Here is a 15310-nt window from a genome sequence, read left to right as displayed (position 1 = left end):
TTACAGAACGAGAGCTTCCTGGAGAACGCCTCGCCGGGCTCCGGGCACCAAGCCCCACCCCCAACACTCCAATTCCGGTCTAGCCTCGAGGAGCTCCACCACAGCAGCGCGAAAGTTTCGTGTCTGCGCAGTAGGCTTGCTCAGTGCCGCGTGGGAAAGGTGGGCCTTTCCTGCCTCGTGCGTCATCTCTAGTGCGACTCAGTACGTCACTGGCTTGACCAGGAAGGTCAATTGTGGCTACCCGCGGGCTCACGCCCACTTTACGCCGGGGTCGCGGCGCATGCGCGTAGCGGCCTCGGAGGAGCGGTGCGAGCTCCGCAGGTCCGTGAGGCCGGCGTTTCGGGCACAGCCTCCGCGCAGAGATGCTGTGCCGGCTCAGCGTTAGGTGGCTGCGGCCCCGGCCTGCCCTGCGAGTCCGTGTCCTGGAGCCATCGCTCGCACGGGCCCCCGCGGGCGGCGCCAAGCGCTCCGCTCTGCCAGTGTGGGCGGTGGCATCGGTCTCCACAGTTGGCCCGAGCGGCGCGGGAGGCTGGTACGAGGCCTTGGCTACGTCGGCGCCGGTACAGGGCGCAGAGGACGTGCTGCTCTTGGCCCACACCGCCTCGGGCCTGCCCTGGTGGGGTAGCATTCTCCTCACCACCGTGGCCCTGCGCGGGGCCGTCACGCTGCCCCTGGCCGCCTACCAGCACTACATCCTGGCCAAGGTGAGGGGTGCCGAGCCGCGCGTGGACCGTGCCTACCCGCTTCCGTGCTGAGGAGGGTCAGCGTCTCACCCGGAGCTTAAGGTCCCCAGTTACTTCCGGAGTACTGACCGTTAGTCATCAGCACCTTTAAGGCAGTAAGCTGCTTTACAAAGAAGAATTAACACAGGCAGAAGCAAGTGCAGATTCTTTATGGCTCTGTAGCTACAAAGAGCATACTAAAGACTCTTAATAGACTACCGTTTCTTCAGTTTATATTACTGGAAAACCCAGGAATTGAAACATTAGAAGTGTGGAGTGTAGGGTTTATTTAATCCTTAAAATAACCCTGTGAAGTAGGTTCTGTTATACATTTTATATAAGAGGGAACAAGACTTTAGAGGTTGAATAATTTGCCCAACATCACACTGATAAGTGTATAAGCTGAAATTTTAATTTGATTTCAGTTGAGGATATCTTAACATCTTGTGAGCAATCTTAGAGTTTCTTGACACAACCAGTAAACCTCATTTTTTTAAATGAGTTTAGGGAATAGAGAGTAAAGTTAGGAATGGTTATGAATACAGATCTTTAATGTGCTCATAACAAAGTCTGCTTTTTTTTTAGCTAGGTGGAAAATTTGCAGCCAGAAATAAAAAACATTGCACGACATCTTAACCAAGAAGTTGCAGTTCGTGCACATCAGTTGGGATGGTCCAAGAGAGTTGCCAGGTAAGCTAATTCACTGCATCTAAGACCATGAAAAAATAGATATGTATGTATGTATTTATTACAGGGTGTGCTATTCTGTAGCTTTAGCAGCAAAGTCGTTCATTTTACTCTTTAATATTTTAAAAAGTGTTTGTGGCATGATAGGTTTATATACTGGATTGAAAGCAAAAAAAGAGAGAAAGGAGAGTTCCTTGATCTTAAAGGACTCCAGACTACTGGAAAGGACAGATGTGTAATCAAATAATGACTGGATTAAGTGACTGTAAAAAAGATGATGTACGAGGAGTTAGGTCATCATGGGAAGTTAGGGAAGGCTTCACAGGATGCAGATACTGTGCCAGTTTGTTGAGATTTTAGTCAACAAAAGATGCAGGTTATTTACAGACTTGATCTTTTGACAGCATAGAGCAGGTAGCTGCCTAAAAGAATGCAGAGACAGAAAATATAAATGCCATGGTAAAAGCAACTGGGTAGGCTAGGAGTTGTTACTCTGCTATAGCTATCCTGTGTCATCTCCCTGAGCTCTTTGAGAGCCCTTGCCCAAGGGTGCTTGACCATGTTGTAGTTCTGTGTGGGCAGCCATCCACTAAGCACTTTTAAGTCTTCCTCCTCCTATCAGCCTGCCCTAGTTCTGCTTAGTTAGGTTCCCAAATTCTGATTCTTACTAGACTGTGACAAAGTGTTCAGCAGCTCACAGCAATGAGAAAAATAAGGGTTTCTTAGTATAAATATATAATGTGTATATATATGGGTATATGTGTGTTAGTCAGTCAGTCGTGTCCAACTCTTTTGTGACCCCAGAGACTCTAGCCCGCCAGGCTCCTCTGTCCCTGGGATTCTCCAGGTAAGAATACTAGAGTGGATTGCCAGATCCTTCTCTAGGGGATCTTCCCCACCCAGGGATCAAACCCAGGTCTCCTACATTGCAGGCAGATTCTTTACCATTTGAGCCACCAGGGAAGGCCCTGTCCATATATTTTTATCTATATAGGTATAAATTTGCCAACTATCTTCAATATGAAATTGAGTCCCTCTTTATATAGTGTTTAAAGGACCTGCCATTTTTAAAAAACCATTCTTATAGCTTAATGTCTTTACTTGATAAAATAAAAAGATGGTAAACCTGTAGTTCTGAAGTTTTACTGATCAAGGAAGTCTGAGGGCTACAGCTCTAGCCCAGAAGAACACATAGAGCTGCTCAGGTGGGTTACAAATGCAGCCTAGATAAGACTGTGCCACCGTACTTAGGCAGCCCTGGCGCGATGATTGTCCAGACGCATCCCCACACTGATGAATGACTTTCTAGAGGAAGACATCATCTGAGGGTTTCCTGCATTGACAGTGGAACCGGCTTTTGAAGAATGAAAGGGAATTTGTCAGGTGAACAAACAGCCAGGAAAGTGGACAGTCTGCAAAGATGATATAATAACTTCCAAGGCATACTTATGTGAAAGTCTGAGTTGTTGGATGACCCAGGTCATTCAAGGGGCCAGAAAAAGAGTAACAGGAAATAAAGTTGAGAGTGGGCGAAGACTGAATTACAAGGAGTCTGGAATGTCTCTGTGTACTGTCTTAATTCAGTGCGTTATAATTTGATTAAATTCCGCAAACCTATTGAAAACCTACCTTGTACAAAACATGCCACAAGAGATTTAAAGATGAAGACCCATCCAATACTGTAGTCTGGAAAGTGGGACTTAAGAACAGAAGTTAAAAAAAAAACAGAGGAGTGACTAATATGGTTTACAGAGAAACAGAAAATCTTTATGAAAGAATTGACTGAAGAATGGAGACTGTTTTGACAGGTCAAGAGCATACATAGTACAAAACCACATTGCTCTAAAAGGTATGTTCGGGGATCAGGTGATTGAGTTTGGCTGGAATGGAGAAATTTGAGTAAAATGTGCTTTCACCTCCAGTATTTCTTTTTTTTTTTTTCTGATTTAAATTCTGGTCATACCATGTTAGTAGTGAAATTTCCCTTGCTAAAGCCTAGTTTGCCTAAGACCTCCAGAAACAAAGCCTATAGTTTGACAGCGTCACATTTCTCAAATTATTATGTAATTTGTTTACATTGTGAACAAACTTTGAGTGAAAGGCTTTATTTGCCTTTTTGTTTAGGCAGCTGCTTGGTGTAGCCTAGGGGCTTCCCTTATAACTCAGTTGGTAAAGAATCAGTCTGCAATGCAGGAGACCCCGGTTCGATTCCTGGGTCGGGAAGATCTGCTGGAGAAGGGACAGGCTACCCACTCCAGTATTCTTGGGCTTCCCTGGTAGCTCAGCTGGTAAAGAACCCATCTGCAACGCAGGAGATCTGGATTCTATCCCTGGGTTGGGAAGATCCCCTGGAGAAGGGAAAGGCTACCCAGTCCAGTATTCTGGCCTGGAGAATTCCATGGAGTATGTAGTCCATGGGGTTGCAAAGAGTCAGACACTACTGAGCGACTTTCACTTCACTTTGCTGTAGCTTATGACAGCCAAAAATCCTGCATAAATCCTTTCGCCAGTAACCACAGCATGGGTGTGTTTATCCTGTAGGGATAAAGCACAACTAGTATTCACATGATATTTTCTCCTTTCCCTTTTTCTCTCTTCCCTCAAACTAGGCTCACTTACCTAAAGACTATGCGGAGGCTTGTTTCAGAGCTCTATGTTCGGGATAACTGCCACCCCTTCAAAGCAACTGTGCTGGTCTGGATTCAGCTTCCAATGTGGATCTTCATGTCTATCGCTCTCCGAAATTTTAGCACAGGGGCAGCGCATTCAGAAGGTAGTTACTGTTGAAATATAATTCCCCCAAACAAGTTCTCTAACACTGTCTTGTATTCTAAAGAAAAAGCAAAAAAATAAAAAACATCCAAACTTTCTGTAATTGGAATACACTTTTATCATCTCCCTTACACAGGTATAGAATTTCAAATATTAAGTGTGACCAAACTAGCTGTATTGAGAATACAAATCAGTTTAGGAAGAATGTCACTAGTACTACTTCTTGGAAGTCTTAATAAAATTAGTGTTATAATTCCATAATATGGTTTCAGGGCCATGAATTTTTTCTATTTATAAATTTAAGAAGCCAGAAAAACTTTCACAGTTATAAGTGTAAGTATTAATATGAAAGGTTACAAACTAAGGGGCTTGTTTTACTTTCATTTAAAGGCATTTCTAACCATAAAGTAATCTAAATTGACTTGAAAGAAAGCAGCCTGTAGACAAGTAATTTTTTTAATTTCACTCTGTAAGGGTTACTGCTACGTGTCTTTAGTGTCTCCACATCCATTTGCTCCAGAAACTTCTTACCTCTTTCTCAGTACAAGAACTAACTTATGTTGTGTAATGAAAATAACTTGAATAAAAAATGCAAGTCTTCAGTGTGAGGAACACCTTACTGGAATCACTTCCCTCTGCTATTTTTAGAAATTCTTTTGTTTTATTTATAAAAATGTTTCAGCAGGTTTTTCTGTTCAGGAGCAGTTAACTACTGGTGGGGTCCTGTGGTTTCATGACCTCACTGCTCTGGATTCCACTTGGATTCTGCCTGTTTCCGTTGGTGTCATCAATTTATTAATAGTGGAGGTCAGTGGTTTTAAATAAGATTTGCTTGCCATTTAAATCACTGAGATTTTTGTTGCTGTCCCCACATCAGATATAAATGAATTTGAATTACTGGTGATAGCTCTGAGCTAACATTGAGACTCCTTGTTTTTTTGTTTTTTTAATATATATTTTTTTATTTATTTAACTGCACTGGGTCTTAGTTGTGACATGTAGGAACTTTGAGTTGTGGCATGTCGGATCTAGTTCCCTGACCAGGGATCGAACCTGGGCCGCCTGCATAGTGGGCGCAGAGTCTTAGCTAGTCATGAGACCCCTTGGTTTTGGTCACAGATCAGCTGTTGATTAATTTTCTGGGGCCAGTTCCTTAACTTCTCTGGGGGATCAAAATGCTCATAATTTAAAATAAGAGAGCTGAATTGGAACAGATCCAAAATCTCCTTCAACTGTAAAATGGTACCATGCTAGTACATAACAGTTTTGTGATTCGATTTTTGGTAAAGGCAGCGGTTAAGATGTCAATCTGGTCTTATTCCCACAATATGTTGATGTTTTGTGGGTATGTTTAAATATGTCAATTAAACATACCTGACTGCCATTTTTAGTCATAGAATTTCTTTATAAAATGGAATGGAAACATACATATGAAATACGACCCCTTAGCCATATCTTACCATTAGCTCATGCTACTTTACTCAACTTGAATTTAGGGGAAACTTGTCTTTAGTTCCATAAAGAATTGTTCTTAGACTCTTGAGAAGAACGTAGACCCTTTAACTAGACCCTTTAACTAGAAATCTTAGAAGAGATCTAATGCAGTTGAGATTTCACAGACCTCATATCTGCTGATCACTGTTTGGGAAATCTAGTACACCCCTTATTTTTTGAAATAAGATGAGAAATATGAAGATTCTCTCAGGTGTTAGAAAAGACCTGAGGAAAGACTCTGTGTAGTCTAAGTGTGTTACCCTAAGAGCATCTAGCATAGTTTTGTGAACTTGGTTAGTAATTAGTATTTCTTAGGAAGAAGGAAGTGATGACACAAGTTCACAGTGAATTAATGTCAGTCTTCTCATCTTTCTTTTATTCCATCTAACAACCCAGCATGCATAAATTTAATAAAAGCCTATTCTTGCCTAACATTTACTATGTACCAGGCACTACTGTAAGCAATTCACATGAATTAACTCATTTAATTCTTAACAATAGTCCTATGATGTAGGTGCTATTATTATCCCCATCTTAAGGTGGAGATGGGAGGCATAGAAAGGTGAAGTAACTTGTCCAAAGTCACGTAACCACTAAATGCAGGACTGCCATGTGATTCTCGTAATTTGAGTGTAGAATTGCAGAATCTGTGCTCATACTCATTAAGCTAAACTGCCTTATAAGTGATTCATAAACCATAACTCCTCTTCCTAGCCTTCTTATTTCTTTTCCGTGGCCCACGTAACCAGATCACAAACCTTTCAGATACTTGCTAAGTTCTTTCTCTATGCCAGGCCCTGTATTTAGTTGCTGAAAAACAAGGGTAATGATTCACACATAATACCTATCTTGAAGGGACTTCAGTTTTACAATCTTTAGAAAACACTGATCTCTAAAAATTATGCTTTGATCCTATTTAATATAGATGAATCTCTTTATTGCTGTTACTTAGTTCCATTTAAGAATTTTACATAATAATTACCACGTTTTTTAAAAGATGGTTGATCAACCAATGATAGTTGACAAATCAGTGTTTTGTTTTTTTTATTTTTATTGCTTTTGTTAAAATATAGGTAGAGGCCAGTCGAAGATCGCTTTGCATTTTAAAGCCTGTCTCACTTAATGTGTATTTAGATAATCAGCATGTGTGTGTATATTTTACCCCTTCAGATTTTTGCTCTGCAAAAACTTGGAAAGGCTCGTTTTCAGAAGTATGTTACTTACTTTGTTCGTGCACTGTCAGTGTTGATGATTCCAATCGCGGCGACAGTACCTTCAGTGAGTAAGCACCAGCATTGTGTGAAGCGTGAGCTAAATATAAATTCTCTCTGTTTTTAGCTTAGACTGACTGACGTTGTGCCTCTTCTGTTGTGCTTCCTCTGACTACTTAATCCCCTACTGGTTTCTGATTTCTGTAATAACAAATCTACTGACTCTGTCACCAGGTGACATCTGAATGTTTCTTGGGCTTGGTTAATCTTCCTTTACGTGAATGTTTCTTACCCCTCCATTTTCCTCCTTTTTTTTTTTTTTAATCTTGCAGAGTACTATGAACAGTACTATGAATGTAGCATTTGCTCTGTTTGATTAGTTGATGTATTGAATTCTTTTTGTCTTCACAGAGGGATCCAAGGAATTTAGCATTTAAAAAAAAAAAAAAATTTTTCCCCACCAAGGGTCCACATGGGTTCATATGTAATATTATTTGATCTCATAGAAATTTTATGAGATAGGTATACTTGCCCCCATTTATATGTAATTAAACTTTTATAGAAATAGAAAAATAATGTTATATTTGCAGTTATTTCATTTTTTAGCCTTTTGCTTCTTTTTCATGGATACTTTAGTGCTAAAATGGTTAAAGCTGTATCAGTATATCTGTCTTTGCTCAGAATCAACACGGAGACCATAAAGTAGTAGTCATTTGTTCCTGGTGGTTCAAGTTCTGTCCCTTGTATAAAAGTACTTCATAGGACTTGTCTTAAAAATTTGAAATAGTATGTTTTCAGCATCAGAAATGTCTGTTAAATACTTTTCATCTGTCACTTAGACATAGTACTGTCATTAATCCTCATTTCTAAAATAGACACCATAATGTCTATGAAAATTAATGAAATAACAAGTGCCTGTTATAGTACTTATCATATAATAATAATGTTATAAAATACTCTGTAAAAACATAATAATGCAAATTCACTACATTTCTAAGGAGAAATAATACCAGTTATAACTGAGGAAACCCACAGATCAAGTAAAATAGCAGTAAAGTTCTAATGAGAAGTTGGGTTCCAAGTGAGTAACAGAGACCTTTTCATACGTAGGAGAGTCAGAATGAGGCGTTTAATGTAGAGCTGATACGGCAGCTCGTGAAGACATGAGAAAGACTGCCTAGTTCTCTCAACGCTGCATCGTCCACAAGCTGTCATTCTTGTCTTGAAGGCCGCAGGATCGTCATGATGGCCACTGAGGCTTGTTATCTTGCAAGAGTAGTAAAAGCGCGCTTCAGCTACAGTCAGATGCTTCAGCTACAGTCAGCCACTTAAGAACCCTTGCCAGATGCCACACCAAACACTTGTGCTTACATCTTAAATATGTGGCCATACCAAACTGCAGAAGAGGATGAAAAATATAGTCGGTTTTTTTTTTCAGATGGCAATATACCTTGCTGAAAATTAGGATTTTATTACTAATGAAGATGAATGATACTTAGTAGGCAGTTTGTAGTCTGAAGTAGATGCGACCAGGGTACTGTTTGCTTCATAGATAAGTTTGATGATAATGCTAGCTAATATTTAATCAACATGAACTTTGTGCCAGGCCCTGTTTTAAGTCATTTATGTACATACATACATACACACACACACACACATGTATGTATTAGTACATATATTTCTCCCAACAGTGCACTGAAGTAGGTGCTATTATAATCTTCAGTTTAACCCTGAGAGAGGTTAAGTAACTCATGGTCACTCATCTGTTCAGTGGCAAAGTCTTCATACACATCCAGGCATTTTGGCTCTTACTCTTTAGCGACTATGCTTATCTGCCTTTAAGATTTCATTACTTCCCTTAAAAACTTGTTCTGGAACAAATAAATGCTTAATATGAGCCACTTACTGTGCTTACTACACTACATGGATTTTCTCATTTATTCTTCACAGCATCCCTGGGTACAGTCTGTCCCTCATTTTATAGAAGAGAAAACTGAAACAAGAGAAATAACTTGCCAAAAGTTAAATAAATAGATTTCAAACTCAGGCAGTTTGACCCCAGGACTGGACTCAGCTAGCATATGGTCTTGCCTCTGGGTCCTGATTACCTTCTGATACCAAAGAAAAGTTGAGAAAAGATGTATGTGTGTATGGATGTATATTTGTATGTATGTGTAGGGTTGTTTCAAGAGGCTGCAGACTAAAAGACTACCAACTATATCTGAGGAAACCCCCAGATCAAGAAAAGTAGCAGTAAAGTTCTAATGAAAAGTTGGGTTCCAAGTGAGTAACAGAGACCAAAAAAACAATGCCTTAAATAGCCAAAAGTGGATCCTTTCATATATAGGAAAGTCAGAATTAGGCAACTTAATGTAACAGCTCTGTGAAGACATGAGAAAAACAGCTCTTTGACCTAAATAACTGGATCTCAGTGGTGGTAGAAAAGAAAGTAGAGGGTTGGGCTGAGACGCTTTGTCTCAGGAAAAGGCAAAGACAATCTGTTCCTGACTACACTTAGAAACTAGTTCCTGGGAAAATTTGGAAGATAGGTGACTGTGTATAGGTGTAGGGAAGCTAAGTTTGCCGTCATAAATGGCCGTGCCGCCAGCAGCCTGCCTGCTGGGTAGCCGTTTGTCGAGACTCCTGGTGGGGAAACAGTATGCTTAATTGCCAAAGAAGAAAATGAGACCTCTCTTGGACCCCTGCCTGGGAGCAGTTCTCTGCCATCCACTTTCTGTCGCCAATATCTCTCCTTTTGGTTTCTTTTCATTTTGGGGGTCTTCCTTTCAACTTTCTTACCTATCTGTTAGATCTGACCCAGGTATCTATTAGCTACTGAAGGTCTTATTCAGTCCTGGTGTTCGATTTACAGAGATTGTTGATTTTCTTTTTTACTGCCTACCTGTCTTTAGACCTTGGAGAATGGAGAGATGCTGACATTATGTCCTTTTTTCTCGTCGCAGTCAATCGTCCTCTACTGGTTGTGCTCCAGCTTCATGGGCCTTTCACAGAACTTGCTGCTCCGTTCTCCTAGATTTCGCCAACTCTGCAGGATCCCGTTGACCAAGTTAGATTCAGACACTCCTTATAAGGACCTCCTGGCTGCCTTTCACTCCAAATTCATTTCAAGAAAACCACGTACTTTATAGTAATTTTTGAAACAATTACAGGTTTCACTGTTAATGTATTTAGAAGATTTAGAACTTCAGATATGATTTAATTTGCTTTTGTTTAAAATCATGAGCTCTGTGAAGTACTGTGGATTAAGATACAACCCAGATATATATAACAATACTTAAAATCTTTTACGTGCTGAACATGTAGTATATTTAATTGTATGCTAAGACTGTAAAAGTGGAATCAAAGTGTCAGGCCCTGTTTATAAAATTACAACTTGCTAGAGGTTCCAGAACTTTGGAGAACAGGACCAGAAAAGTTTATAAAATAAGATAATCCAGTGAGGTGATTTCTAAAATTTGTAGGATGTGGAGGATCATAGACCTGTTTGATCTTTTAATAAAGCCATGGTTTTCTCTTCAGAAAAGTCCTTGAAACACAAATGGAGGCCTTTATTAAGCCTCCCTCCCAACTCCTGAAGGCCTTCTGGTAATTCCTGGTTAATAATTCCATTCTAATGGAACAAGTTAATGTATGATTTTAAAATGAAAGGGACTTGAGATACATGCTGTGGAGTAGTCCACACATGTAAGAAAGTACCTAACATGGTAGGTGGTGATGCTTTTCAACTGTGCTCTGAAAGAATATAAGAAGTGTACGTTCCTGTCTCTCTAATTTAGGAAGTCTGCAGTACAGGGCATGGCACTGAGTGCTGCTGGAGCCCAGAGTGGACAGTCTTAGGCTAATCATAGAGAACATGAAGGGACTCAGTGTCTCTGAGAACCTGTTAAGTAAGCGAAAATTTTGTATTAGGGACGAGATAATGCTAGTCAGGAGATTTCTTTAGACCTGTATGTCTTGATGTGATAATACATAACATTAAGTTGGTCTGAGAATATATATTACCAAATTCATAATTTCATAGCTTAAAAACAAGCCAAATTTTAAAAGCTTAAATGATCAGGATAGTATTTACCAAGTTTTAATAATAATTACTGAATACATGAAAATACATTAGTTTCAATGTTCAGTTAGTCAGTTCAGTTGCTCAGTCGTGTCTGACTCTTTGTGACTCCGTGAACCACAGCACGCCAGGCCTCCCTGTCCATCACCATCTCCTGGAGTCCACCCAGAGCCATGTCCATCGAGTCAGTGATGCCATCCAACCATCTCATCTATCATCCCGTTATGTTACTAGAAGTTAAACAGTACGTGAAGAATCAGCTTATTCAGCCAGAAAGCATGCATCTGAACAGCATGTCTTCATTCATTAGAGATGTAATTGTTGATCACATGATTGTGAAATAGGATTATTTTGCAGAATTCTGGAGATGGAGTTGTTTGAGTCTTTTCTGTAATCTCAAAGTACAGTAGACCCTTGTCTGTTGTGGGCCCAAAGCCACAACCATTAAAAGCTTTGAACTGTCAGCAGCTGGAATCCCAACAAACTGCTGGATCAAACTTCACTAGCTAAGAACTTACATAGCCATGGGAGGGAATGATTCCGTGATTCCTGTACATAATAACTGGCCTGCCATCATTTGTGGAATACAGTCTAAAAGTAAAAAGGACTGTTAAAAATCTTTGAACTTTATTTGGTAATTGTATGGCCCTTGTGAGTATTGTGTTTCTGTTTTGGAACTCTTATTCTCAGATGAAGTAAAGTGATATTTACTGGTATATTTGTTTTCTGTGGATGCTGTTAACAAAATCTTCATGCTGCTTATGTACCAAGAGGAAGATGCTGTTGAATATATTGGATATTATATATCTCTTTCAGATTTTTCTTTTAAGGGATAGATTTAGGGATTGCCCTTGAAATAGGTCCTACAAGAGGGTCCTCCCCACAGTTCACCACTGCTGCACTCAGAAAGCCTAGCCTTCATGTCTGTTTCACCTAAGACTTCCCATAACTCAGTTAAGAATTGGTAAAATTCTTGTTTTATAGCAAAATAAAAGTTTACAGTTTTTCTTTACCCCTTTGGGCTTCCTCCCTCCCCTTTAGCCTATATTGTGCATCTGCATAAACCAGAGCTCCTTAGGAGATGACATTCCATCTTAATCTCATCAGTGGACACAAGGAGAAACACTTCCTTCTTTTTTTAATTTTGTTTTGGTTTTGTGCATTAAAAATTTTAGTTAGTACTCAGCCCACACACAAACAAATCCTCCCACACTCCTCCTTGTAAGGGACTGTGATAACCTGTGGCCCACTATTCCTGTGGGTCTGGATTGTGTAAACTCTAAATAGCATAAACAGTGTCATACTATCATTTGACATAAACCCAAAAGGCTTTCCCAGTAGTTGCATGGTAAAGAATCCACCTGCCAATGCAGGAGACACAGGTTTGATCACTGGGTTTGTACAGTACAGGGGGATACAACCCACTCCAGTATTCTTGCCTTGGGAATCCCATGGACAGAGAAGCCTGGCAGGCTACAGTCCACGAGGTCACAGAGTCAAACAACTGAGCGACTGATTACGCGCCACCAGTCCTCATCTTTGTCCCCAAAACTTAGGGTGCGTTGACCTCTAATTGGCAGGACAGTCCCCAGAGCTTTCTGATTGTCTCCCAGATTATAATCCTCAAATTGGCTTGAATAAAATTTCACATCTTTTTCCTTAGACTGTTAATTTTTTCTGTTGGCAAAGCTGTGTATTAAAGCATTTTAATCCTGGTTGATTTCCTGTCCATAGGAAGTGCAAAACCTAGCAGTTACCACAAGAAAGAAAAATTACCAGCTGAGGAATGGCAGCAAAAGATTTAATAGAGGGAGCTCTTTCACACTGAGGCCTTGCCTAGTTCTTAAAACAGTAACTTTTTGCTTTGCTGTCCCTTGAACATGAGGGAAATGCACAACTGTCCCAAAGGAATATATAACAAACCTCTGTTCCTTTGTCCTCTACCATGACTACCTCTTGACTACCCAGTTTTTACATAACTTGCAAGATCGTCTAATTGACTAAGCCTATACTGCTGATTTTGTTCTATAAAATGAGGACTCTGGGGTGTTTGAGAACAAAAACATTGATGGAAAGACCAAAATAAAAATAAATGCATCAGGAAAGCACCCAGTCTTATTGAGTTGTTCTAAGGCAACAACAACAAAAAAATTTCTGTCCTTGAAGATCCCTGCTAAATCCCAGAGAGCCAAGCATTACATGACAAGCCTCTAGGGACCATTTTGAGGAAACTTCAGTGGGCAGACTTTTCCTTTTGTATTCCTGATAAGGCGATTATATTTGTTTTTCTTTAGTTGAGAAGGCAGCATTATATTTAGCTTTGGTTTTTTTCTTCTGCCTAAGTTGTAGCTCTCCAGGAAAACTTAAAACTGGAGTATAAAATAGAGTGAACTATATCCCTTCCATTGCAGCTGCATTTCTGCATGTTTCAACAGTGGTATAATTAATAATTTGAGGAATTTCTTCTAATTATAACCTCAAACTTCCTGGATTTTCTGAGGGTAAAGAGTATTTAAAATATCAATTCTGTATCTATGTAAGAATTAACAGCCTCTTATTTCATGCTATTCAAAATGTATCCCATACGTTGCTACACTTGGGAAAACTGAAATTCCATTATAAAAGCTTCAGTTATGCTTGTATCAGGCTTCAAATACGGATGTTCCATTTTGGGATCCAGATAAAAACTAGAAATTCCCATGTAAAATTACAGTCATGGGTTAAATGTCAAGTCCTAGTAAAAGGTAGTGAGTGCTTATAAAATAAAGTTAAAAGTCCACAGGACTTCCTTGGCAGTCCAGTGATTAAGATTCTGGGTTTCCAATGCAGAGCGAGTAGGTTCAGTCCCAGGATGGGGAACTGAGATTCCATGTGCTGCATGATGGCCAAAATAAGATAAAAGTCACAACCAAGTAGAGATTTTGAAATGAAATATGTTCTCCCTTATCTTTGTTGTTGAGTCACTCAGTTATGTCGACTCTTTGCGACCCCATGGACTGCAGCATGCCAGGCTTCCCTGTCCTTCACCAACTCCCGGAGCTTGCTCAAACTGCTGTACATTGAATTGGTGATGCCATCCAACCACCTCATCCTCTGTTTTCCCCTTCTCCTCCTGCCTTCAATCTTTCCCAGTATCAGGGTCTTTTCCAATGAGTCATTTCTTCAAATTAAATGCCAAAGTATTGGAGCTTCAGTGACAGTCCTTCCAATGAATGTTCAAGACTGATTTCCTTTAGGATTGACTGGTTGGATCTCCTTGCAATCCAAGGGACTCTCAGGAGTCTTCTCCAACACCACAGTTCAAAAGCATCTATTCTTCAGCGTTCAGCTTTACGGTCCAGCTCTCACATCCACACATGACTACTGGAAAAACCATAGCTTTGACCAGAAAGACCTTTGTCGGCCAAGTGATGTCTGTGCTTTTTAACATGCTGTCTAGGTTGGTCATAGCTTTTCTTCTAAGGAGCAAGCGTCTTTTAATTTCATGGCTGCAGTCACTGTCTGCAGTGATTTTGGAGTCCCCCAAAAAAGTCTCTCAGTGTTTCCAGTATTTCCCCATCTATTTGCCATGAAGTGATGAAACCAGATGCCATGATCTTAGTTTTCTGACTGTTGAGTTTTAAGCCTACTTTTCACTCTCCTCTTTCACTTTCATCAAGAGGCTCTTTAGTTCTTCTTCACTTTCCACCATAAGGGTGGTGTCATCTGCGTGAAAGTGAAGTCTCTCAGCCCTGTCCCAGGCTCCTCTGTCCATGGAATTTTCCAGGCAAGAGTACTGGAGTGAGTTGCCATTTCCTTCTCCAGGGGATCTTCCCAAACCAGGGATCAAACCCGGGTCTCCTGCATTGCAGGTAGGTGCTTTACCATCTGAGCCACAAGGGAAGCGTGTCTGAGGTTATTGATATTTCTCCCAGCATCTTGATTCCTGCTTGTGTTTCATCTAGTCCAGCGTTTCTCATGATGTACTCTGCATGTAAGTTAAATAAGCAGGGTGACAATATACAGTCTTGACATACTCCTTTCCCGATTTGGAACCAGTCTGTTGTTCCATGTCTAGTTCTAACTGTTGCTTCCTAACCTGCATACAGATTTCTCAAGAGGCAGGTCAGGTGGTCTGGTATTCCCATCTCTTGAAGAATTTTCCACAGTTTGTGGTGATCCACATAGTCAAAGGCTTTGGCATAGTCAATAAAGCAGAAGTAGATGTTTTTCTGGGACTCTCTTGCTTTTTCGATGATCCAGCAGATGTTGGCAATTTGATCTCTGGTTCCTCTGCCTTTTCTAAATCCCGCTTGAACATCTGGAAGTTCATAGTTCACGTACTGTTGAAACCTGTCTTGGAA

The 15310-nt window shown here is 40.3% G+C and overlaps 1 protein-coding gene across 2 annotated transcripts; it reads left to right on the top strand.

The window, feature by feature from the left end:
- The first annotated feature begins 250 nt into the window (after positions 1–250).
- On the top strand, positions 251–11683 carry LOC122428087 (cytochrome c oxidase assembly protein COX18, mitochondrial). 2 transcript variants are annotated; one of them, XM_043447816.1, is made up of 6 exons: positions 251–704; positions 1312–1412; positions 4019–4182; positions 4867–4988; positions 6846–6953; positions 9850–11683. In XM_043447816.1, the coding sequence occupies exons 1-6, from the start codon at positions 363–365 to the stop codon at positions 10033–10035; spliced, it is 1023 nt and encodes a 340-aa protein (XP_043303751.1). In that variant the 5' UTR covers positions 251–362; the 3' UTR covers positions 10036–11683. The 2 variants fall into 2 exon arrangements, with proteins under 2 accessions (XP_043303751.1, XP_043303750.1); XM_043447815.1 differs by having other exon boundaries at positions 4864–4988.
- Positions 11684–15310: the final 3627 nt, after the last annotated feature.

The sequence above is a fragment of the Cervus canadensis genome, chromosome 26, assembly GCF_019320065.1.
Source record: "Cervus canadensis isolate Bull #8, Minnesota chromosome 26, ASM1932006v1, whole genome shotgun sequence".
Classification (NCBI taxonomy): Eukaryota; Metazoa; Chordata; class Mammalia; order Artiodactyla; family Cervidae; genus Cervus; species Cervus canadensis.
Note: the sequence above shows the minus strand (reverse complement) of the source record. Positions and strands in the feature narration are given on the sequence as shown.

Bases quoted from the DNA above. Each gene is read 5' to 3' on its own strand.
- LOC122428087 (XM_043447815.1), top strand. From the start codon at position 363: ATGCTGTGCCGGCTCAGCGTTAGGTGGCTGCGGCCCCGGCCTGCCCTG. The intron at 705-1,311 runs GTGAGGGGTGCC...TTTTTTAGCTAG, and splicing joins AGCACTACATCCTGGCCAAG to GTGGAAAATTTGCAGCCAGA. The intron at 1,413-4,018 runs GTAAGCTAATTC...CCCTCAAACTAG, and splicing joins TGGTCCAAGAGAGTTGCCAG to GCTCACTTACCTAAAGACTA.